Source organism: Falco peregrinus, chromosome 6 (genome assembly GCF_023634155.1).
Source record: "Falco peregrinus isolate bFalPer1 chromosome 6, bFalPer1.pri, whole genome shotgun sequence".
NCBI lineage: Eukaryota > Metazoa > Chordata > Aves > Falconiformes > Falconidae > Falco > Falco peregrinus.
The window spans coordinates 82663106-82689825 of record NC_073726.1 but is presented as its reverse complement, the minus strand read 5'-3'; the positions used below and the strand labels follow the sequence as shown (position 1 = coordinate 82689825).

Sequence of the window (26720 nt, the reverse complement as noted above, 5' to 3'; positions counted from 1 at the left end):
GAGCTGGGAGGAGAGAGAGCAGTTCCAAAAGTGTCTGTGCATTTTACACTATGACCTCTTTTATAAAGAAATACTCAGCACAGCCTGGCCTCTGCATCCCCAGGGTGGCACAGGGACAGTTATGCTCCACCCTTTGAGACCTTTTTGATTTTCCTTGGTTTTTTTCAGCAGAAAAGTGTAAAATCCCAGAGTAGCCAGTGCCCACCTTCTTTGTGCCAGTCCTCAAAGCTACCAGGCAGCAATGGAGCTGGAGGCAATTCCCCAAAATCCTGGGGGACAGTACCAGGCACTGGAACCCTGAGTGGGTGAGTAGGGGCTGAGGACACCACGTTCTCCTTCCACCTCTCTCGCATCATTTCAAAATAAAGTAGTAAATCACTCCCCATGTCTGCTAGAGGCAGCGTGGAAAGCTTCCCCCTGGAGTCACGTGCTGTGACCTGGAGCAGGATGATGGCAGCGCAGAGAACTAGGTGAGACTTGCATCAGGGGAAGCGAGGCTGAAGAGAGGGGCTGGGAAAGTAAGGGAAGGGAGAAAAACTAGGGATGGAGGAAAGGGTCAGCACTAGAAACAGAGTGGGGAAGGCAAATGCAGGGCACAGGTATAAGGATAATGATGAGCAAGAAGAAATAGTTGTGGGGAATGTCAGGAACTGGTAGTATCTGGGAGAAAATGTAATAGCCTGGGTACACAGGAGATCAGACTGAAAGATGTAGAGGGCTCTTCTAGCTTGGGATGCTGGCTCTACAAATAGTCTGTCAGCTGGCTCTTTAGCTCAAACGATGAAATCAAATACTCCAACCTTCTGATGATCATTACGTGGCGGTATGACCTCACAGCATGAACTGTCGCTTTTGCCATTTATTTAACCACAACAGAAAGAACAACCAAGAGCAGAGAATAAATGACATTGCCTGCAATCTGGGTCATGCTAGTATGAAAAGCATGGAGGAAACCTCTAACTCATGTGCACACACATCACCATATAGATCTGCAGGATCTGTGCAGGAGCTTAGAGGCTCTAATGAACTGGAACTCAATGAAGAGACAGAATGGTCTTGGGATGAAGATACATCAATGTTGTCCTGCTTCAGGTTTAAGGTGATGTTGGGCAAGTCACACAGCTGGGCTCTTTCTGTATTCCTGATTTTCTGACTTTACTAGGTAAACTCCAGAGCAAATGCTCTGAAAACCAGCTTTCACTAAGGCCAATTCTGCCGAAGAGGTCACCGCCAAAAGCAGCAAAAGGATCCTCCAAATCCCTGTAGGAATTGGTGACCTTCCCCCGGGCTGGAGGGAAGCACCTTACTTCTGGTGTAGTTCATTTTTCGCAGATGTAAATAAAAGTACTTTTATTTTTTGCTGAGGTGCTGGGTCCACATGGCAACTGCTGAAGTCTGTAAAAGCCATGGACTACAAACCCAAGATTTTGCCTCCTGAAGGATGATGCCTCTACTGTCTCAGTCCATTGCCAGTACCTGTTTCTGAACTTAAACATTTTGTGCCTGAGCACCCAAGCTGTAAACCAAGGATGTAGAAGAGAATTGTAATAATGCCTTCTGTTCCTGCAGGGTGTTATGTGAATACTGCCATGCTTGTACTGGCAAACGATACTGATGAACATCATCAAAATGCCACATGGAAATTATTAACTACTCAGCGAAGAATTAAGATTATATGAAGTAAATATGGTCTCAGTCACACACTGGCTGAAAAGACTAAAAAAATCCAAATTACTACCTACCTACTCACTGGCTGAGACAGAGGCTCTGAGCTAAAAATAGTTTTTAATTACAAGATCACATACGCATAGGCACAAAAGAGGCTAAATAAAAGTTGCACCTTCCTAGCAGCATTTCCTAATTTTTGAATGCTCAGCTCTTATCAACTGAAAAAAATTCTGCATTTTTTCAGGTGAAACATTTACACTCTTTAAAGTGCTGTTCTACCCACTAAGAAGTGGCTGTGCAATGCTCTGTTACTCCTGTCCCTCACTGGCTGCACATCAGCTACGCTCTGTGTAAAGGCTCAAAGCTGGGTTTTGTTTCCCGCCTGCCAGCTCTGTTTCAAGCAGGATGTTTTCCATTTTGTATGCAATTGCCAGTAAAAAAGTCCTGGAGAATTCCACGCGTGCCTCTGCACCCTCTCCAGATAGCAGCTCCTTTTTATGTCAGTGAAAATATGTTGTGGCTAATTTTGTGCAAATAGCTTTGAGGGCAAAAGGTGCTCCTGAACCAGGAACTTGATTTAGCTGATGATGCGTGGGCTCAGAGTGCCTTGCTCCTTTTCCCCTGGCTAGGTTGGGTTTTACAGAGCCAAGAAGTTAAACAGAAACCACTCTTAGATTTTATTTGGCAGCATCGCATTTATATTGTCACATTCCAGCGCAGAACAGGGAGTTCTCTCTTCTCCTCCTCCTCTTTATTTTAATTATTACCTGTCCTTGCAGTCCCTCAGCCTGGGCGGGATGGAGGGAGGGCGTTGCTCTAGATCGGATCCAGCTCGCTTATTTACCAGGAACTTTACCGACGGGAGGAGTCTTGCCCACCAGACTGGAACCCGCTCAGGCACCAGAGCAAATGCTCTGAAAACCAGCTTTCACTAAGGCCAATTCTGCCGAATAGGTCACCGCCAAAAGCAGCAAAAGGATCCTCCAAATCCCTGTAGGAATTGGCGACCTTCCTCTGGGCTGGAGGGAAGCACCTGACTTCTGGTGTAGCTCATTTTTCACAGATGTCATCACCTTCCTCTCGAAAAGGCCAGCAATATTGCCAGAGACCCTCTACTTTAAAACAGCCAAGGGCATCTACCAGTAGAGGAACGATGCTGCTGTATCTCCCACGGAGTCTGCACCCGCACCCATGGGTGCCCTGTCCCCAACCAGGCTGGCTCAGGCTTGGGGCAGAAGCTATTTCATTTCAGACGGAACCAAGTCAGAAAGGAATGAAGCCTGTTTCTCACTGCACTCCTCATCTGTAGCCACTTTGACCAGGAGGTGCTGCAGAGGGATGCAGCTGGGCTTGCAGAGCGGGCACCGACAGCAACGCGGGGGTCCCGCCAGCTCTCCCCCTGCTCACCAGCGTCCTACTACATGTTAGAGCAAGCAGCGCTGGCGCCCTTCCTGCGCCTCCTCCCTGTCTCTTCCCGCTTCACTGTCTCTTTTCCACCTTTAGTCAGTTGCTTTGCAGCCACTGGAGATGCACGTTCCCGCAAGTATTACTCACTCGCCCCCCATGCAGAGGCTTTCCTGTGGGGGCAGCCCGCGCTGCAGGGCAAGCCTCCTCCTCTACAGGGAGATGGGGACTCCCTTTCCCTTTCCTTCCTTTGTGTAGGCAAACTTTAAAATAGTGTTTTAAATCACTGGAATGACTCAGTAGAGCAGCTCTGGCAGGGTGGGGAGCCAAGTTTTGGGGGTGAAAAAAGAAAAAAAAAAAAAAAAGGCATTGACTTTTGCTTTATGATATATGGGCTGCTATTCAGTCTTCAGTACACAAAGGGCTTTTCTTCCCGAGCCATTAACTAAATGAATCAGCAGAGGACATCCCTCCAGATGCGTGCTGGGCAGCGTTTCTCTGGAGTCACACCTCACTCGTACTCCACAGGCTGGGAGGTCACGTATTCCTCTGCCTCTACAGGAACATCACACAACGGGAAGGTGCTTTTCAAAATGGAAGGTTGCTGTAAAAATAACCCATGACTCTTCTGCAGAGAACTGCAAACAGAAATTATGAGAAATATTTTCAGCCTTTGTTGTCGCAAACGGAGCGAGCGCAAACAGCAGAGCCGGCAGAACAGGCTGCCACCGTGCGTGGGATGGCAGAGAGCAGCCTGCAGCTTCCCCGCGCCAGCTCAGGCTGGTGGCAGCGGCTGGGCGAGCGTCAGCTCCACGGAGGGTGTTTGTGCTGCAGTGACGAGGGCACCTCCAGTGCAAGGTGGAGCCGGTGGGCATGGGGTACCGCTCCTCGTGGGGGCCTGGCGAGCTGGCCAGGGCGTGCTCCAGCCAGCCCAGCAGCCCCTCAGCAGAGCACAGAGCCTGCGCTTGGGGTGCAGACCCCCTCCCAGTACGGCTCTTTGAGTAAACCAGATTTTGGCTCCTTCTTCCCAACAGAGGCTCGAATTAAGCAGGTGCCCAGAAGCCACTGGCTTACAAGAAGGTTCCTGAAGTGCTCCTCAGCGAAATGCAAAGATGACCTCAGAGGTCGGGCGTGTAATCTCTCAGCATGCCAATCTCAGCATGAAAATCCAAGATATAAAAGGTGACTGGCAGCCCCTGGCCCCGGCTCACCCCTCTGCCAGCACAGACTGCTGCAGGACAGCCAGGTAGCCCGAAGCCCACTGGTCACTCGTGGCATGAAAGTGCATGGGCACAGCTGGAGGAGATGCCAGGCAGCAGGGGCACTGGCAGCAGGGATGTCGCATGGACACACATTTCTAATGAACTGGAGTTGCTCGTGGACTCAGGATACCCATCACTGCTCGAACACGGTCACACAACATGCCTTTTCACATCTGTTTCTCCTCCCCATTTCTTACTATTCTCTCCCATTGCTGCTCTTTTCTTTCTCTGACCTTCTCCCACCAGTTTCTGCGCAGGCTCTCTTCACTCTCCATTACCATGAATGGCAATGTTTTGATTTTATGACACCTTCTGGAGCTGCACATGGCACGAGGAAGAGCCTGGGCACAAATGGAAGATGCTGAGCCTTTGCCCCAGCCCCCAGGCAGGCAGGTGAGACTTCACGCAGGAACACGCAAGGCTGCCTGGCCCCCAAAAAATCCCAAGCCAAAAAAACCCAACCACCCAGCTTCCCCAGGCAGCTGTGTGGAGGAGAACCAGCCATGTTATTTCCCTGTTAAAGGGGGAAAGGCAAGGATGAAATCATCTTCCCGCAGAAGAAAGGGAAACCGGTTTCCTTCCCAAAAACTGCATGGAGGCTTGTGCCTCAGCCCCTCTGCTGCGGCAGGGATCACTGGTGGAGTGGGGCTCCCTCCCTGCCCCAGGACCAGAAGGCAAGGTGGACCCAAGAGGTACACTTTGCAGGTGAAACGGGCTGCAGCTTTCTCTCTTATCCACACTTTGCTCAAACTTCCTGAAAAGAAACCAAGGGAGGAACTTCACCTCCTTGTTCTAGGTGCTGTAAAAATATACAGTGAGCACAGAGGGCACCAGTATCCCAAGGGGATAGCTTATATGCCTGTATGTAACTGGATCCTTAAAGCTCCTGGCTATTTACAGCTGCCTTGCCATAAAATCAAACACTTTCCTGCAGTTCACATCTCCGGCGACAACCCTTAGCAGGCTGCTATCACAACCCTGGTCTCTCTGAAGCTGTTGGCTTAATGTTCAGGATCGACCATCCCTTGTCTGGTGGGATCATGCAGATGGGGGCACGTGGGGGACACAAGAAGACTAAGCAATGTGTCCTGGACTCCCTCAGTATTGGTTTTGATGACTTACATTGTGTGTCTTATGCTGTGCAATCTCATCTGGCAGATTTATTATCAGTTCCGAAGGTATGATTATCATTAAGCTAAATGAGGTATCACAGGTGTTTTCCATGCTTGTCAGCATTTAGCTATGAAGATGCATAGCACTGTCACATAATGGATTTGGGGTTTATTTTTTATTTGCGATGCATTGTTCTTGTGCTTAGCACAGCCATTCAAAGAAAAATCAACTTTTACCATTCAGCAATAGATTATTTTCTTACGCGATTTGTAGCAATCTTTGTAATAAGCAATGCAAAAAATACCTTGGGAATTTCAACTGCTGAACTGAATAAATGTTGATAGTTTCTAATGTATCCTGCTTTACAGAAACTAAGAAGCCTGTAAGAAAAGAGTTCTCCTTTTGACTAAAACAGAAGAGTTAGTTCATGAGGTTTTATGTGCTCTCACCACATAACACAGGACTTGTTTGTAGAAAATAATGTCTACTGGCTGGCTAAGGCACATAGGAAAAGGTTAATGTACCAAATTTACCTGTTTATACATCAGCTGTTTAGAAGTAGCAGAAGATGGACCATTTAATTATGTTAAAATATGCAATACAGTAGATAGATATGCATATGTGTGTGCACGATTGTACTGTTCAGCTGAACGGTCACGTTTTGGGTAACCAGACAAAACCTTACAGTCGCTTTCCTTCGGTGGAAACAATATCCTCGCTCTCATTTCCAGTCTTACAACAATGGTGCTGAATTAGTCCGACACAAAAACACACACCCACAATTTGGCTTTCCACCTTATAAAACCTCTTCATTCATTCGGAAAAAACCCACGGTAATACTTGGTAACGCACCCAGCTATGTCCATTTGAAATAAGTCTGACTTGCTTCAAAATTCTGCTTACTTGGCTTGGTGCTTCTGGCTAAAATTACGATATGGAGGCAAAACAGTTTTCACTTTGAAGGCGGAGATGCCACAGTCAGAAAGCCATGACATTTTGAATTTTGATCCTGCCATCCTAACAAAGTGAGCCTTCTGGAGACTCGACATGCAAAGGAAATACCCACTAAAAGCACACTGGGGCCTAAACCCAAGGTGTCTGCGCAACATATACGCAATTCCACTGAAAGTAAGTTGGAGCAGGGGGAATGGCACAAGGAGATTAAGGAGGGATGCCATTCCAAGATACTTCTGCAGTGTGTGTTGCAGGTGTAATTGAGAAGCTCACACAATTATGCAAGCCTCTGCACCTTGGTGGGCGACCTGGCACATGATCAAGGGCTGTTGCTGCTTCTGCCAGTGGCAGCACTGGCTTTAAAAAAAAAAAAAAAAAAAAGTCTGGTACCTGCAGAGTAGATTAACCTTGGTTCAGCTCCCACAAAGTCAGTGGAACACAGAAGGGATGAATATGGCCAGCTGCATTCTCTCAGGCACCCACCTTTTCCTCCAGCTGTTAACAGCAGTATGAAAGAAATTTCAGTTCAGAACTTCCAGCCCAGTCCAGTTGGACCTGGCAAGTTTAAGGTACAAGTATGGAAATGAAACAAACCATTCCCCTCGGCAACCACTCCCAGAGAAGCCCACATTTTATCTAAAAGCTTGAGCGCAAAAGATTTTCCATTTCAATAACTTGACTGTGCTCATTTAACCCCCCAATTTTTTGAAATTGTATCACATAGCACTTGGCGATCCTGAATGTCCAAATGACATTTTTATGGGAAATGTCATGAGCAGAATATGCCAGCTGGCTGCACAATTCTGCCACCAGACAATATCTAAAAGGCTTATTTCTGAAAATAAGTTTTTCAAAAAATTATTATTTTCTTTACTGTAGGAGAAAGGGAAGGTAGGGGCACACAAGTTGGCATTCCGTTGTTGGTTTTGTCCTCTCCATCTCCTGGAAAGGTTGGTTCACAGCCCTAGCTATGAAGAATTCTGCTGTCATCACCACTAAGAGTTTTCAAAGCGTACTTGTAATTGCAATAAAAATTCCTATTCACACCTCTTGGAAATACTGGTTCAGGTTGTTCAGCTGTGGATGAGTGAAACAAGTGTGAACTAATGCACGTTCCCTACCAATTCTTTAGCTTGTTACAGACAAGAATAAACTTTTCCTCTAGGAAATGGAAATTCCAGAAGCTCTACACAAATCTGCAGATTCATGATATAATCTGTCCCTGACTATACTGCTTAGTCTTCAGCAGTCTTCTGCCACTGCCAGAGATGAAACCGTGTTTTACAATATACAGGAGAAAGAAAAAGGAGAGGAGGAGCAGCATTCAGCTCCTGACAGACACTCTTTATGACTAGACTACAAAGAAATTGAAACAAAAGACCTGGTAACACTTAATTTCACAAGGTACAGAAGGGGCACCCAGATCACTGTAAATATAAGAATTATTCAGGCCTTGCCTGCGTCCAAATGACAGTGGAAAGACTTGGGGATAAACACAGAAAGTATCAAAGGAAATACACCTCCAGCGCCCTACAACATCATGGTCTTTCCTCACAAGGACACGGTGGGAGCCTAACATACATTTTAGCCACTCATATGATACATCCCACACTTTCAGGTGGTTAGAGCTCATTTGGGAGCCACAGTTCCTAGAGACTGCAGCCATTTATGTACCAGAGTGAATAATCTCTTCACTTGAGTCCTCTGCCAGTGCCGCCACCGGTTTGAAAGATGTATTTTCTCTTGTTTCCCAGGCTGACAGTCCCAGGTAAAGCAGAAGCTGAGACTATCAAGCCAAGATCACTTGCTCTACTGAACTGCTCCTGCTAACCCTGCAGTGCGATATTCCCACAGTAAGATTTGAGGAATGTGATAGAAAAGCCACAGTTACGAAACATCCCATCGGATTTAACTTCAACACATCCTAGCAGCATGCAGATGTAAATGCAAGGCTCACCCACATTAACCAAAAACCAGCAGAGAGCTTAACCCCTTCTGAAATAACAGAGCCACCTCAGCAATAAACTGCTGGGTCAGACCCAGAGATGATAGCCAAGTAACTCAATTAAGTGGTACCCATTAAATACTTAAGCTATCAAACTAATTCACAAGAAAATTTTAATGCAATCCTCCGACATTCACACCCATCTACAATTCAAATGGGATGCTAAGCCAATTAATAACTGATAAGGATCTGGTTTCACTACCAGCATTTATAGTTACCGTTTTGCTGCCATTTCTTGTTAGAGTTTTGTACTGAAACAAGGCTAGTAAACACCAAACCAATGGTAGACTCCAACACCACTTCTTTCCCTGTCTGGAGTCCCTAAAATTAGGTGTAGTTGCTGGAGTTCCACCCCCTGTTTTGCATATGTCTTATTCTTCCGTGGCTCTATTCCCATGTGTTTCAGGATACCAGCCATACCTTCTGACTCTTGCATCATCTGGAATTTCCACCTACCCATGGGACTCTGGTGCCTGTCAGCTCTTTCCTGTCTGTGTGCTCCTTAAGTTTAGAATTCATTAAGAAGAATCAAGTCAGGAGATTTGCAAAAACCACAAAGCAGAAGCCTTTATTGATTGAAATTTCCCTGCTTCCTTCCTCAGCAGGAAAATAATCATGTCAACAAGAAAAAAAAAAATACAACCCAAAAAAAGAAACCAAAAAGTGCTTCTGTTGCAAATACTATTATTCTCATCTCTTTTTATCTCTTCTTGTTGTGCACAGTTTAAAATGGCAACATTTCCTCTTCCTTTGTTTTCTTGTCAGAGTGCAGCAGCATCAGTCATTAGTTTCCTCTTTAATTTCTGAAGAAAAAACAGATTCATAAGAAAATGTGATCTCACATGACACAGAAAATCTTTAATTTTTGCAAATGCTTTGTATTGCAAAACTAGACACACAAAAACAATATTTAAGGCATATGACACCCTTTCAACAAACCCAGAGAAAGGTAATTTTGTTTTCATAATGAAAGTCTGAAAATGGAAATCCAAACAGAAGGCTCTCCTTCCTCCTTCCCTATCCCTTCTTGCTCAAGAAGTTCTGCCTTGAAGTAGAAGTGTCTATGCCTCTGGAAACCTCAGAAATAATCTGTCCTGTGTAGCCATTCAGCTCTGTCTGACACCTGATATATTTGCCACCATTTGACTGACCTCTAAGTCCCCATTTCTAAAAAACAATGGCTTCAAGAACTAGGTATAGGAAAATGGGACCCATCTTGACAGCAGCCCGGGGGTGGAGGAGGTGGGGTGGAAATGTCCCATTCCCATTCATGCCAGTTTTGATCCTTCATTCAGAGAAGCTACTGCTGTCTTGGAACTCCTTCCGTATCCCCCCCCCTTCACAAAAAAAAACCAAACAAACCCACAAAAAAACCCAAAAAACCCCACAGCTGGCCTTTCAGTTACCAGCAATAGTCTCTCCTTTCTTGCTGCTACTCTCTGCTTCCTCTCTTTCAACAAGCGATGTCAACTCTGGCTCTGTTTGGTGGTTCTGGTATGAACTCTGGCCTGGTGGTGTCACTCCCTTTTGTTTTCCAGTATGTGGCATGGATCCCAGTGCTGTTCCATTGGGCACTCGAAGAAAACACGGTGAGGAGGGCAGGCAAGGTGGCTGAGTGTAGGAAATCTGCTCTGTGAAGTACTGTCCTCCGGCTGTGCTAGAAAACTGCATTCGTGAGTGCAGCTGGTTGGAGAATGGAGCTCCCTGCATGCAGAAATCACTCCAGGGGACAGCTTCATAAGCAGCAATGCCTGCTGAGAAAAAAGCAACAAAGGACAGGATACAGAAAATACAGAAAAGAGGATTAAAGTCACGTATATGTAAACGACTGTACGCTGTGCTTAAGAGAGCATGCTCAGTGCAAATACAGTATTACAGTTAGGCCTAAATGGTTACTGCAATAGAGCAGACATCACACACATACAAAGGTTAACTTTGTTGTTTAAATTGAAGTGTATTTATCCAAAACATAGTTATTAGGAAGAAAAACATAGGAAGTTCATAGCACTGTTAAGAATCTAAAAACCAGGATGACACTTCAGCACAGATGCCGAGTCTACATAGTGGCATTAGAGACACACACACCTAAGTTTTTTTCCTCCACTCCTATTTTCCAAGTTAGTTCTGCAAAGCATAAGCTGAATGCTGATCCTCACTTTCATTTATAAAAGCTGCAGGAAGCAGGAATGTTTTTTAATTAATATCTATAATTCAACTAAACTGCTTGCTTGCTTCATGCTGAAGTAAGAATTCTGGGTGTGTCTGAACTGACAGGTTGGTTCCCTCCCCATTGCACTGCTGGAACCCCAGGCCCTGCGTAACAGCCATAGGATCCCTTCCTTGAACAGAAGAGCCACATGTTGCTGACTGTGCTCCAGACAGAAGTATGGAATAAGAGAACATCAACTCTGCCTCTGCTCCTTCAAAAATCCTCCAATTTTATCAATCCTGACAAGGCTTGCAACTTTCCACATCCCTTTTTGCTTGCATGACATGCCCCAAGGCATGCAACACACACTTCTGGCATCATGCTTATAGCATGATCACGGCACCAAACATTAATCTGGTGTGCTGGAACACAGCCCTGTCATTACTTCTGGCACTTCAAACTGAAAAACCACAGAAAGTAACAATTATGCCTTGCAACCAGAGAGGAGAACCAGGCCAAGTGCGCTAGAGAGCACAGGTGCTGCCAACCTATTCTGCAGAATGTTAGCTATGAACAGTGTAAATAAACATGAGCCAGCTTGCACCCATCAGCCTGTGAGTCAGACTTCTCTCCCTGACAAGGTCCACGAAACTGGTACAAAAACAGCAATAGCATTTGTTGCGTGATAACTCTTTATTCTCTTATAAAAAGAGAGATGTATTTTTTGGACTACAAGCTTAATTTAACAAACTTGACAGTCCAAACAAGTAACTGTAATAGTTTATATTTTGGTTGTATTGGATTGTATATTTGGGCTTGAACAACTTGAAAACACAAAGCCCTGACACAAAACAAGGAGACTGACCACCACTTTCACCTAGTTACTTTTGAGAAAATTATGCTGAATTGCTTTAAGTGGTGTTGCAAATTTATGTCAGAGGAAGAAAAAGCTATATCCATACTCTGTTGGCCTCTTTTTTTTTTTTTTTGTGCTACCCTAACATACATAGCATTCTTTCAAAATGGTTTCTGCAGAAGCCCAGCAGAGTTAAAAACCTGTTGTTCTCGCTGTATCCAACTATTCCATTTCCTGTGGCATCTTTTTCACTTTGCACCCTTGACCCACACCCCCTTACACCAAAAGCATGTTAGTTTACACAACAGTACACCCCTGAAAAAGTTAGCTCTCCATTCCAGACAAAGAACCACCTGACATAGTTACATAGTAACACTCTCATGACATGCAGCCTATCTAGCAATTTTTGATTCAAATTAACCGGTCACTCAGCACTTAAAAAAAAAAAAAGCATACAAGGAAATTAAAAAAAAATGGGCAGCATATATATATATTTGCGCACATATATGCACATTCCTTCTTTCCATTACAGTTATCAGTAAAATCACAGATCATCCTGAACATTTCAGGGAATTGTTCAGTTACTCCAGAGCAGTGAGACATCAAAATATTTCAGACCTTTACCTGAGTTTTCATTTGGCTCCTGTAACAACAGCTGTCCCTCCATGTGGTTTTGTATGTAGCCTTGTGTGGCTCCTGCTGCCCCACAGGTTACAACTCCACTGTCACCGGGTAAGGCAAGGAAATCTCTGTGGGACTCGGGCAGCATTGTAGGAGCGAGGTGGACACTGGAGGGCACACTGCTGGCCAGGTGACCTGGCAGATGGTGGAACTGGGAGAGCTGGTGCTGTTCAGGATATGGGGGCAGCTGGTAAATTCCACCCTGGCTGCAGTACTGACAGTACGTGGTCTCTAGGTCACCTCCTGATTCCAGTTGCTCAGGATAATTGCAGGGAACTGGTGAACTCAAGCTGCAGAGAGCAAGGAGAGAGGCAATTCAGAGATCCAAGTAGGACCAGCAGCTACAGCAACCTGTACAATAAACAACTGTTGTATCTTCCCCTTGATAGCCACTTCAACCCTGATCTGACTTCAACCCTTCCTCCCAAATACCAGGCACAGGACAAGGGCAACAGAAACCACTTGAGCCAAGTGCATTCACAGCACAATTCTTTAACAATGTACGTTAGTGGGGATTACATTTCCTTCAGTTCTTCCCACTCTCCAATGCATGCCTCAATGCTTAAAACAGCCTCTCACAAGGATTCCTTTTCACTTTGCTTCTGAACCCCACCTTCACTTGACAGGCATGCAATTCTGAAAGCACTCTGATTAAAAGGTATCATTTTTCTGATAGCAGGTGCCCTGTGCTACTGCACACATGACACGCTTTTCCCTACTCCATTTAAAGGACATTCTCACTCCCACATCCACCTTTTCACTTATGCTTCGACCTCTTTCCTTGCCCCGTGTCCCACCTTCACCCTCCTCAGTCTGCTCCTGCGGTTGACTTTTTTCCTCTCCCTCAAAGACAATCTCATCTGTTCCTACCCTTGATTCTGGATGCTGTAATTGAAGGCCTGCCCGGAGCCGTTTTCCTGACTGGACAAGCTGCATTCACTGCTGGGAGTGTCCAGCATCAAGGGAGCAATATGACTGTGGGGGTCAAAGGACAGGCTGCGAGGTAGGCTGGCCCTGCGGATGGGCGGAGGACTGGGAAGACTAAGGGAGCACTCCGTTCTGCTGGAATTCAAGTTGAGCTGTTGTAACACCTTTGTCTGAGCTGCTTCACATGGGGCCACCATTCCAGCCACTGAGGAGACTGCGAATAAAAAGAGAGACTGTCATGCTATGTTGTCATACTGAAAATTAAAAGGAGCTAGCAGAGGAATGACAAGTGGCAGAACAGAAAAGCGAGATGCCGGTCAAAGAGTGGAGGTTAACTTATGGGAACAAAAGTAAACATGTACCAGCATTGCTGCTGGGAAGCAAAAGGGAATAGTAGCAAGCTCTCTGGAACAGAAGATGATGTTTATTGGTTAAATAAAATTACCTTCATGATTTCAGTCTCTGCATACTGGATTTATTCAGGTCTCAAGAAGGCAGCCAAATGAAGCAAAGTACTTTCTTGGAAAAAAGCCAAGAACAATCCCCCAGCCATCTTCCATCTCTACTGTCCTCTGGGAAGAGTGTGCTGCAGAGATTACCCATTTGAAAAATCTAACTGTTGCTTGAAAGAAACAAAAACGTGCCTTTAGAGATCTGTTGTCTAGGCCATTTTTTAACCAAATTTTCACTCCTGGTTTGGCCTCTGATGAGTCATGCCAGAAGAAAAAAAAAAAAAAAAAAAAAAATTAAAAAAGCTGAGATGTCAGCTGAAGGGCTTTGGGAAAGAGAAGCTGGGAGATGGAAATGAAACCAACACCATTTCATTGCTGGAATCTTGTTTGGTGACCTGTCTCCTCAGTCACTGCTGGAAAAGGAGAGAGGAAGTTTCCTACAGAACAGCCTCTGTGGAAAGAGGACAATATAGGAAATGAAAAGGTCAGAATCATGTATGGTAGTGATCAGAGTAACAAGTATATACAGAAGTTCAAGAAGCTTGCACATGGTGCAAGAGAACAAGATTCTTTTTTATTATGCCAAATAGCAAACTATTTCTTGAGAAGTGTAACCATCAGGTGTGCATGATAATTTGAAATGATTCTTCAAGTCTAGCTAGGCTGAACCAGCACAAGGATGAAGCAGATATGAGACAGTATCACTGACTCTTCAGTTGAAGTTGGTCTACTCCCACACATTGTAAAGCACTCGGGGAAAGCCAGCTGCATGGATAATTTACAGCTGTACTTCATCCTTGCATGCATACAGAGTAACACCAAATGCACTCCACCAGGTGTGAATCAAAGGCCTTAAATGTAAAACCTAAAGCTGCCACTGCAAGCATAAGCAATCTTTAGAGCGTTCTGGAATGCATGACCAGAGCTGATAAGGAGATTCCACTTCAACACCTTGCAGCACCATTTCCAGATTCCCCAGCGTGCTGTGCGATTGCATCTATCTTATCACATCTTCCCACAGCACATTTTTTTCAGTTCTCTGCAACTATGGAAAGAGGGAGTCATGACGTTTCAATGAAAACTTGAATAGCCCTGATTTTGGGCTCATTTAGAAAACCAGAGCAAGATCTAGGATGACATCTCTAAAGCATTCACGCGCCCAGCCAATTCTCAGTGGTTTAGTTTTTCTATTTGAACATGTTATTTCTCTGTCAGGCAGCATCTATGATGCACCTGTCACATTCCTGGTTTTTGACGCAGCACAGATCCAGTCCCACCGAACAAAGCACTGGTCAAGACAACATTTAGTTTCCTCACAATTCAAAATGGCTTAGCCTGAACTGAAGCTGAAGATCTCTTTATGGTTTGGGTTTTTTTGTTTTGTTTTTTTTTTTTTTTTTTTTTTCACAAAAAAACACCTTCATTTGCACATAAGTTCTCCTTACCATTCTGTCCCAGAATGGAGCGGTTCACACAAACATCATGAAACAGCAGCCATGTGGGGCACCACTTACCTGAAAAAGAGTCTATCCAGATAAAGCTTCAGTTCAATAATGACAGTTGGATTACTATTCTGCAGATGGCCTTAAGTCTTGCTTCGGATGAATACAAGAAGTGTTAACAACATAGCCAAGGAGGTCACTTCTAAACGCACTTTCACACCTACTAAGAATTAAGTTGTGTTTTTTCAAATATTTGCAGCACCAAAGCGCAGATAATCTTTGTGGATCATGGCAACGAGACCCACAGGCAATGAGATCGTGAAAACAGCACACTTGGCCTCCAAAGAGCTGGTTTAGCCTTCTCTAAAGTTTCCTCTACTTCTCTGTCCTTTCAAAGACAGACACTGAATTTGTATCTTCCGAATAAAGTCACAAATGCAGTAAGAATAAAAAATTCCTAGACAAGTAATATCTGCTAAATCTGACACTATATTTAGATGATTCCAGCATCTTGCTCGATGATGAATTCTGATCATTGGCTTGATCATTTTACATTTCTGTTGTTCTTCCTGACATTGACGTAGAGAGATTCAGAAGACTTTCCAGCGAACAGGGGAATTTTTGCTTATAATTTCCATTACTTCTGTGTTTTCAGTCCATGAGACAACCTTGGGAATTTTTGGAGAGCAAATTAATAATCTGCAACTTCAGATCTCTAAACCAGTCCTTGCGCTACACTTAACTCAAGAATGGCTATTCTAAGTCTTCAGCTACACAGCTGTTCCTCCCCCACTATCGGTGCTTCCTCAACATCCTAGCAGAGTTAAAAGAGACCCACTCTTTAATGCAAACAGCTTTCAATGAATGGGACAGAGTCTTAAATGAACAAAAACGGAGGTGTATACTTTTGTCAGGATGACCGATTTTCACCAGCCTTGAAGGAAACTAAGGCCTAGTCTAGAGAGGTGTCCATGAGCTTACAACAGGGCAGGTCTCAACTGTGCAACTATATTGTAGGAAGCTCCTTTCACTGTTGTTAACAGACCACATCACGCGCACAAGATCTGTTACTTGAGTGACACCTATCTGCATCGGAGCTTCTCCTCTTGACATCAGCCATACAGGACTTTCTTAGTCAAGCACTTACTACGTTGACTCCAGAAGGCCTTGGTACGAGGTGCCTGCAACGATTCCGGCAGTTGACTATGCAGCTGTTTGCAGACTGTTTGGGTGGCTGGAGGCCAGGATTGTAGCTGTTTAACAAGCCCACCGCTATTGGGCACAGTGCAGCTGATGTTTACAGGCTGAGCAACCAGTCTAACCTCAGATGGTCTACTTTCTAGGGCTGTTTTCCCAAGCATCAAATGAAGAGTTCAGCAAAAGGCTCTATTAACTATGAATCTCTACATCATACACTATCCAATCCAGTTTCTTTTAAAGAAACATGCCTGTGTAATTGCAGCATTTACTGGAACATTAAGGGCCATTGCAAAGCTTCTCATAGGTACCTCCTCTTCTTGAAATTATAAGAAAATATGTTTATCTTGTAAATGACATCTTGAAAGTAGACAAAATATTAATCAAACTTAGGAGCAATGGCATTCTTCATTTAATGGACTAAAGATCAGTAAACCAACGTCAGTCTCTAACTGCGCTGCTTTGAGAAGTGTGTCAGTCTGATCCTCTTCTGGATTTTCAGTAGGCCAGAACCTACCACTTGTTTAAAACGTATGACTCTTGCTTGCCATGTCAGCTACACATCATCAGCTCTCAAGTAATTTGTTCAAAAGCCAGAATCCTATAAGTGAAATCATTAGAGCTTGTAATTTCTTTACCGTTCTTTGACAGATCATATCCAACTTTGTCCAACTGCTCCGAAGATTGCCATTACAATCCCATCTCTGCCACTGAATGATCGCTGCTATTTATGGAAGAGCTACAAGCACAGCCTGGGCTCCTGACATGTTCTCAGCAAGACAGCCGCATGAAATAAAGTATTTCCTGCAAAAGCAGCATTGGGGCAGAAAAACCTCCTCCCACAAACCAGAAGCATAGAAAGTAACTTTACTTTCTAAACAGTCAACTCTGAAGAAAACATAGGCCAATATTTTAAGTCAACGTATATATATATAGTCAAGGATATATAGATCCATAAGAATCTCAGAAAAAACAAGAAAAACTTCAAATAACTGTAAATGTCAAAAATAACTCCATTAATTTAAAGCACGCTATCTCTCTAGCAAAAGTAGTAAAAAAAACAATACTAAGATCAAAGCAACCTCAAGACTGAAATTTTTGAATTCAAGAAGGCTCTTATGGCAAGTAGTGTGGCTAATATCAAAATCAGAAGCCGTAACTGCCAGCAAGGTAGAATACATCTCAAATACAATTTGCTGGCATTTTTCACAAGCTTGTTTGGAGAACAGTGCAAAACAATGGGACTTTAAAAAACAAACAAACAAACAAACATAAACCAACAGTCAGAAGTACTGGCTAGAGCAAGGAAAAACAATAGAAAAGGCAGCACTGAACACTCTCCAAAGGTATCAGGTAACAGACTGTACCGTTCTCATGCACTTAAGTAATATCTTTGTCCTGCTGAAAGCGGTTAAACACACTGCTACCAAGGAAAGCACCTGAATAGCCACTCCATTAGGCCATGACCTTTGTGTACAACTACACCATTATGCACAGGTCACAAATTATTTTGCTGAAACTTGCCATGAGCTGTTTCCACAGGGCCACGTCTACTAAGCAACTATTTTTGCCTTGTAAATTGATTACCTTTTTCATTAATTTGTTCCCTCTTTTGCTTCTGTTAAAACTTGGATAGGATAAAATCCAAACTATCTTCTTCATTTTCTGAAATATTCTAATAAACAGGTGAAGCCTGGATGGCCCTATTTATTGGCAAGCTTTCTTTCTGAACAAGGAGGCTGAGTGAATTCAAAAGTCACGTTGTGTGTCTTTTCCCGTTTCATTTTCTGCTTTCATTATTAAAGAAAAGTCTGCCTGTGAAATGCTAGATAACAAAAAAAAGCAAGTTTCATTCCCTATTGCTGTGTTATCCTGCATCTAGTAAGTGGGACTGAAGCTTTTTGTGTGATTGTGCCACACAGATCTCTTCTGTGAGGACTCTACACCCAGTAAGTCTTCCCTCAGCACAGCAGGAACACTAACATAGGTCTCTACGCTGCCCAGGCACCAGTTCTCCCGTGACTTGTAGGAATGTAATTTTTAAGACTCCAACCATCCGTCAAGTTTGATTAAACAGATTTAGAGGGTAGGGTAGGTTTTATAAACAAAGACAGCGTGTGGCTCACTACACACACCATATTCCTCTCTTCCATCAGGCAACCAGATTAAAAACCAATCACCAAACCTCACAGTTTCCATGCATTAATAAAGCATGCCTCTTTTCTGAAAAGTAGTTTAAAAAAGGTACTTTTTTTTTCCAAACAGATCTGTATCTGGAAAGTATTCACCAGCCTTAGATGACACAAATAGATTTCATTACTTCTTGCCCAGCACGATTTAAAGAAAACAAGAGGAACCTTGCTCCCTTACAGAGATCTAGTAGAATGAAGTACTTTCTCATCTTCACACATCAAGATACAGGGGTATCTTCACAATGAAGATACAAGGGTTTCAGACAAAGGAAGCATGCGTTTCATAAAAGCTAGATGCATACACAGTAAATGCAATAGGTGGCAGTCAGCAGCAAGTTCAAAGGACTCAAGGAGTAAAAACTCAGCTATCTTTATGACTCATTTTCTCACATACCCAGTCCTCCCTCAGGGACATTCACGTGCCCTTTTTCTTCCTTACACGTTGCACCAAGAATTCAGATGGGACATTTCTTCCCTATCAGAAAGACTGCTTGTGCTTTCCACATGGGGAACTGCATCCCAGTGTGCAGATTCCCCAGAAAGAAATTGCTCAATACAGATACGTGAAAAGATCACATCCCTGAATTAAACTATTTTCTAACAGACATATTTTCTCTTAACTAAATAGCATGCCTGCAGATGTACTTTAGGAACAGAGACTTCTGAATACAAGTGTAGAAATATAAGGATATTTGGTGTTTCCTTTAAATGAATTATTTTGCAAATCTTGGTCTTTATCTAATTAAATACAGACTGCACTACTTCATCATTCTGGAAAGCAGTGAATTATTCAAGCACTTTGACCATATTTACTCTGCTGCAAGAAGTGGAAAAACTGGAACTAACTGAATTACAGTCATATGGGTTAAACAGCTCATAGGATTGACAAAAGTAGTCCTTGCCTTGAGACTATGAGGCAAATTTAAAGGACAGAAGTGCTAAATTACAGTATCAAGAAAGTATCTCAATTAAGTACTTTTAGCATATGTATCTATTTATTAGTATTCTAAGCTTATTGATACAATCTTACAGTTGCTTAATACAGTGCCAAAATACTTTTTAAGGTACCAGCACTATTAAAAATACATTAAAATCTTTTGAGTCGTTACTAGAAAATTACTTGTACAGAACTGCCCTTAATACCGATAACCCTGTATATTTAAAAAAACAATGAAGAGGCAGAAATAATGGCATGAAACTCAAAAGAATGATTTACACGGGGCAGCAGGAAAATACACACAACTACTACATATCAGCACATCTACTGCTTGGGATATCTGTCTCTAAGGAAGTGGTGAAGTCCTCATCAGTCTGGAAATATTTTCAAGTTGTGCCAACTTGGAAACATAAACAGATATAGGAAATGCTTTAGGGAACACTCCTGACTAGCGAATGCTCCAGTACTCCACACATGAATACACAATTGAACAAATCCTCTCTGGTTGCCGTCAATCTTTAAAATCTAAATGCAGCTCAGGTAGCAAACTGGTCAAACAGCACACCCCACTGACTTCCAACAACACTGCAACAGCAATTAACCCGTATGCTTAAGAAACTAGACTCACTCCCTGAAGGTCTTGCACAGAATGGAAAATTGCACTGGCTGGAGAAGTCAAGGAACCTCCTCTGGAGACTGAAAGGTATGGAGTACCTGAAGGAGGCTCACACAGCTCATTTGACTACAGGTTGTAGCCAGAACGTTACAGTCTAAACCAAAATATGGGATCTGCCATGAAGAACATAATAACCGCAGTAATACTTTCATCATCATTCAGAGCAGCAGTACTAGTGTCAAACAGCTATTAGGGAAGAATGCTCCGATCATGTATCCTTACAAAGTCACATTCAGAATTCCTTGCTGGCTTGTCCTAAAACACGAATAACGACTGCAAATTTGGCTCTTACCGTTAGCATGGAGGCACCACCGTGCTGATACACAACTGAAAGATATTCAATTAGCAAAGAGCTGTTAAACCTGGTGTCATTTTTGGACTGATGGCATAGGCCTCTCCCATGACCTTCCCTAAAGCGTGCAGGAACATACCAGGACCACCAGCTAATGCTGCAGCTATGCAAAACACTTGTGCTGATAGGGGTCTCACCTGAGGAGGAGGCAAGTGGTGCAGGATGTCCACTGAGCAGGCTGGAGTAGTTCCCAGCTGTAGTGTCTACATCTAGCATGGCAGGCTGGTCATGAGCAATGTCAGGCAATGGAGGCATGGGCAGAAGAGGTGCCCTGGAGGTATACATAAAGGGTATGAGCATGGACCAGAGGACAAGACGTTACAACAAAGTATATACATTCTTCTAACTACCCTAGAATGAGCAAATCCTAGAACACTAGCAGGTGGAAAGGAAAAGTGTTGGCTGACTTATGAGTGCAAGGAGAAACAGCACAAGGGACACCGCACAGTCTTTGGGGAAGTAACCCCAGGTCACTAGTGTGGGAAGGACAGGCAGCAGGGACAGTGCAATGAGATCATTCAGGTGGTCTCCAAACTTCCACTTGATTGCAATCTTTTCATTCTGTTTTCCTCACAGGAAGACTCTTGCTCCAGATTGCCATAAATACCTCCTTGTGGAGACCGATTTCTTCCTTCCCTCCCTCTCCCTGGAAAGACCATCTATCCTCTCACATACCCCCTTCCCACACCCTCCAATGAATGTCCCCTGCAGACCTATGAAAGGTGCTAGCTTGTATTTCTTCAATGAAGCTCATGACTTTGTAAGACTAATCTAAACTAAGCAAGCAGCGTTTCCATTGCCAAGTGAAAATCCATGGAAATGGAAAATGATGGTGGGAGAAGGACTGGAATAGAATTCCCAAGTGCACATAAAGTGCCTGGCCAACACACTCACAGAAACTAAAAATGAACGGGTGATTCCACACACCTTTCTATCTCATCTCTTGCTTTCTCTACACAGCCAGAGCGATTTCAAGTTCTATTTCAAAACAGTGCTATACAGGTCAGGCAAAAGCCCTTTTAAGAGGGTCCACTACATTTTGCCCAGAAATCCAACAGGCTACCAATGTTCAAATCAGTGGTCAACTCTCCATAGCTTAACCATAAAGAGGAAATGACAAAGGAAAATGTTTAATTCATCGACATCTATTGTGGAGAAATGAGAAAACTGAGTAAGTCCCTCACCCACAACCATCTGACCCAAAGGTGACTGAGAGAGTTGATGATGTTGGGTATTTTTTGTTGCCTTTCACACTCAACTTCACCGATTTCCGCCACTTTGCCCTGCGATTCTGAAACCAGACCTGATAAATGAAAGAAAGGATGCATTCAGAAAGGAAACCATCTACATACGGGGACACAGGCAACAAATCAGCAATGACTCCCTCCACATATCACCAGGCGAGGCCAGAAACATTTCTTTCAGAGAATCTGCAAGATTAATTGCAAACAGAGACAAGACACCAGCAGAAAGATAACCCCAAACACGTTTTCTTTGTTAGCCATGATCTTCCAGATAAAAGAGATTAACTTCAGCCTCCTTAGCCTCTATTGCCTACCCATTATGTGTCTCCTCTTAGGAAATGGAAAGAGATGGAGCACACAACCACAGACTCCACTGACATTTTGAGTGGGGTAGCTGGTTGTGCCATGTCTATCCCTGTGAGCTCTCTTCCTTCTCTTGTCACCAGTGGCAGGTACAGTCTCTTTCCTGTTACTCATGAGCTCCTCTTTCCTTCCTACTCAAGCTCTTCCTCCCTGTTCCAGTCCCTCTCTTTATTTTCTCTCTCTCCATTTTCTGCACAGAACCCATCGTCAGCACTGTTACCCACACAGGCATTACCATGATACGTTGTGGTGTTACACCAACCACAGCCGCGATCTCCCTCCTCTTCTCGTTGTCGGGATAGTGGTCTTCCTGGAACATCTTCTCCAACTCTTCTAGCTGCTCTAGAAATGATGCATTGTTCAAAGAAAGAGAGAGGTGGGGAGCACGTGATAAGAAAACAGAACAAAGCAAAAACCAAACAAAAGAAACAAGACAGGCAAAACAGAACATCTTTTACTGTACTTAGAAATACATGAACAACAGAAAAAATACTTTTTTTAAAAGTAAGCCACAAAAATAAACAAAAATCTTCTTCCACAGTAAAACAAAGAGCATTGCTAGTGATGCTTCAAACATAAGGCATCCAGCAACCTTTATTTTAAGAAGTGTTCACACATCTAACAGCATAGAATGCACTGCAGTACCAGTTAGAGCAGTTCAGCTCTTCACCTGCTGTGCCTTCAGTATGGCGAAGGAAACATCAGCACCACTGGCACTACAAGTGTCACTGTGTGCCAGTGGGTTTCCCGGTATCTACCTGCGCTATATAAGGTGCGTGGCTTCTTCCTCACCGGTGGCAGAATTCCTGGATTCTCAAATAACTCACTCTTTCCTTTGGTCCCATCATGGCTACTTCCACATGCCAGAGCTGAAGACACCTTGTAGGACTGCTGAGTTGCAGGGTTGGCTGAAGCACATCTGGATGATTGGCGAGTAGCTGGGCTGCTCACACGCTGCCTGCAGAGGTCTCCAGGCATTCCACTAGATGCTTTCTCAGCCCACATTCCACTTCCGTCATTACTTTTTTTCTTCTTTGCCTCCTTTTCAGTCCCATCCGAGTAATAGCTCTCACACTGCTCACGTGCCCCTGACTGACCTGTGGGCTCCGGTACAAATCCAACCACAGGAAGTGGGGACACAGCCTTCATGTCACGGAGGGAATTTGACAGCTGCCCACACACAGAGGCAAGATCAAGCTGGCTGTCAAGTGCCACCGAGTCTTGGGGAGCTGACCCAGTTGCCTGCAGGGTGCAGTATCTTCCATCTTCCACCACCTTCTTTACAGATCTGATCCTATCTTCTGTTCCCAAGGTATGCTCAGCTCCTTCCTTTACAGTTGTGCTTTGGAATGCAGATAGCACACTGCTCCCTGTACCTTGTCCAGCGGCAGCATCAGCATCTACCACAAACTGCTCAGTTTTCAGTGATGTTTCCTCCTTCTCGTCCTTGCACTCTACAAGGAAAAAATGAAAAACACCACACCCTCACCCCACATGCACATTGTCTGAGCAGATGTGCCTGGATGGCCTGAGAAAAGGGGTGTGTCTGGATAGACAGTTTCAATTATGTGAGAAGGAAAACACTACACAATGAAATCCAACAGCGAAAAGAACAAGAGAGTTCAAAATTAAGACTGTCACCAGGACATAGTGCTGCTAGGAAAGCAACAGGGAATGCGATATGGAGATATTCAAATATCTGAGATGAGAAAAGCCTCATTTTGAGAGTGAAGATGCCTGCAACAACAACCAACTGTAAACTACAGGAAGAGTTAATTCCAGACATGAGTATAAAGGGAAGGCTGCATGGCAGAACAGCACTGGGGATAACAAAGGTCTTTGGAATAAGGAACAGAACAAATGACTGACTTATCAAGACATTAAGTGTCACCTTAGTAAAATGATCAAAAGAAAAGTACAAGCAAAATTCAGGTCTACTCTGTCAGCAGTGATTATTTGATGAATTAGATCACCTTCTGACTTACATAGGTTTCTGTTTCTATCATACTAAAGTTGACCAAGCAAAAAAACAATTAACTGTATAAACTTCTAGTTAAACTGTCATACATTAGTTTTCTGCGGCTTCAGCCACAACACTTATGATTTACAGACTTACAAGACAGGGAATGAAATAGCTGGCTGAGGACAAAAATAGGTGGAGAGGTCTGACCAAGTTTAACAAAAAGCACAAAGTGCATTACATTAAGAGACACTGAATAAGACAGCTCAGAAAGAACACAACAAGAAAAACAACTAAGATAAGCAACAATAATAAAGCTGCATTATACTTTCCCAGCTGGCACATACATTTCCAAAAGAAGAAAACCCACCGATTGTCTCAGAATGTCTGAGTCTGTGTGATTTCTGCTACATTAAAAAAAAAAAACCACACAAAAAAGGATAGAAAGTAGAGTAACAGAACCAAAACCATGTATCTACCTCTGTCTGAAAAGAGGTAAGTTTGAGCAGACTGTTGGCAGCATTTTAGTTCTATGTGCCTACAGAGAAATGTGTCTGTTTAATTTTTTGGGAAAAAGATTGAAAATAATTTCATTTCATTCTGTCCTACTTTTTAAATATATATTAGCACAATACCAAAATAAAGGACTTGCTTTCTCTCCCAGTGTTTCTCCTCAAACATTAGCTAATCGAGAAGGAAGCCCACACCGCCAGTCAGATGGAGGAGTTGATGGACGTACGAGGGGACGCCAGGCTGCTTCCAAGAGCTTCCAATTTGCTTTTTACACAATAAAGAGAACTGAATTAGCTGGAGGGGGAAGAGACGGAAGCAGGAAACTACACAACTATAATAATTTGATCTTGTTAAACATCAACAGCTTCCACTGCTGTTAAATGAGATGAAATAACCAGATGGGGAGGGTCAAGAACTGAGCAAGGCAGAAGCTGGCTAGGTTCTATATAATTCCTTTTTCCACCATCCTCCTCACTGCCTCTGAGCTTGTCTCGCTCATTATGTGAAAAATCTAACATTTTCACTTGTCATTCATTTTGTCACCCAACACCTGCCTCAAATCAGGAATAGAATTTTCATCTTAATGCTTTGATTTGAGAAGGCTTTTTAGTTATTTTTATGCAAACACTAGTAAGTGTTTACAGCACAAACCACATATGTACCTTGTATCTGCGGCAGAGAGACTAACAACTGGGAGTTTTGTATCACCTACAGCAATATTCTTCCCGAGAGAAAATAAATTCCTGTCTCTAGTTCTAAAACAATGAGTGAAGGCCTGACAGCAACATAGGATTGCCAAAGAAATTACCTGAAATGAAAATAAAGTTTGGAGAGAAAGACAGACCTTCAGGGTAACAAATGGGGAGTTATCAAACCACTTCTTTCTCCTATCATTCATATAACAAGAGACCAGACTGAACATCAATACGTCCCACCTTTAAGTAAACATAACCTTAAACAGAAGGGATTTTAACTGACTGGGAACATTCTAGAACACCTGAGCTGTGGAAGGTGCTTGAAAACAAAGCAGTCCTCTTTTTTTCTCACAACCACCACCTTAGACTTGGAACAAGGGAACCACTTGCACAGTGACAGCAAGATTTTTAAGGTTGTGTTGAGCATTCGGTACAAAACAACCTGAACACACATACACAGCAACATCAGCTTCACCCGGTCCGCCACGAAAGCTCAGACAAGGAGGAGGAAAACCGGGCTGTACGTGGAGGCGGTAAAGCGTCAGCAGCCCAGAAACCCACAGGCAGCAGGAACCCCTCGGCGCCATGCGAAGGGCTGACCACCTGCCACCCTGCCAGGCGCTTGTGTGTACAAGCCAGGTGACACGAGGACCACAGGCACCGGAGCGAGCGCCAGCCCACTGCCCCAACCCCCGGCCCTGCACCCCGCACAAAATGGCGGCCTCCCGCCAGGGCACGGCGGGGCCCGGCGCCGCGCCACGAGGGGAGGCAGCGCCGAATGGCTGCCGGCCCTCGCCGCCACTGCGGGCCCGCCGTGCAGGTGACAGTCAAGAGGAGACGACAGAGTCGTTACCCTGCTGCTCATCACGGTCGTTAACGAGAGCCGGCCCCGCCGCCCAGCCCTTACCCAGCCGTTCGGGCGCCCGCTCCTCCTCCGCGCCCGCCCCGTCCATGCCGGCTCGGCGGAAGCGCCCCCGCGCTGGCCCCGTTAATGCCGCGCCCAGCGGGGGCTGCGCGCCGAGTGCGGCCGCCGGCTCATCACGGCCACCTGGGCCGCTGGTGGCTAGTGGGGGCGAGAGCGGGGCCCTGGCTACGTGCCCTCAGCCACCCGGGCGGGCAGCGGCAGGAGCGGGGGCACTGCCGCCCCGCCGCCCCCGCGGGTAACGGGGCTGCCCCCAGGCCTCACGCCGCCCATGTTCCTGCTACCCCCTCAGGCCTGCGGCGGCCACCCTCGGCCGGCCACCGGGCCTCCCGGGCCGCGGGGCGTGAGGGGCAGAGCCGCGCTCCGAGGCGGGGGCAGCCTGGCCCCGCGCGCCGGGAACAGCAGCGGGCCTGGCGCGTCCGAGGGCAGCCGAAGGAGCGCTTGGTGAGCGCCGTGAGAGCAGCCTTGGGTACCGCGAACGGCACACCTTGGCAACTCGGATGTTACCGAACTGGGTCGTGTCGTATCGACGAGGTGAACCTCGTTATCCGTCCTTGTGGGCTGGCAGGAAGACGTTATTTTTTAACGTGCTCTGGCTGCCGTTGTTAAGCAGTGCTGCTAATTCTCCATAAACTAGCAGTTGCAGGAAATAAATAGCACTTCTTGACTTCAGGTGCTGTAGTTTTGCAGCCTTGCAATACTTAACAGTTTGTAGGAAAAACAAGGCTCCTAACAAGTGTGGTTCCAGGCAGTGAT

At 44.6% G+C, this 26720-nt stretch overlaps 1 protein-coding gene across 1 annotated transcript; it reads right to left on the bottom strand.

Moving 5' to 3' along the window:
* Positions 1 to 8947: 8947 nt before the first annotated feature.
* NOBOX (NOBOX oogenesis homeobox) lies at positions 8948 to 26015 on the bottom strand. The gene is made up of 9 exons (XM_055808970.1): positions 25950 to 26015; positions 22633 to 23328; positions 22110 to 22216; positions 21452 to 21570; positions 20405 to 20538; positions 12963 to 13233; positions 12036 to 12382; positions 9813 to 10160; positions 8948 to 9209 (listed from the first exon to the last, which is right to left on the bottom strand). The coding sequence occupies exons 1-9, from the start codon at positions 25993 to 25995 to the stop codon at positions 9184 to 9186; spliced, it is 2094 nt and encodes a 697-aa protein (XP_055664945.1). The 5' UTR covers positions 25996 to 26015; the 3' UTR covers positions 8948 to 9183.
* Between the last annotated feature and the right edge of the window lie 705 nt (positions 26016 to 26720).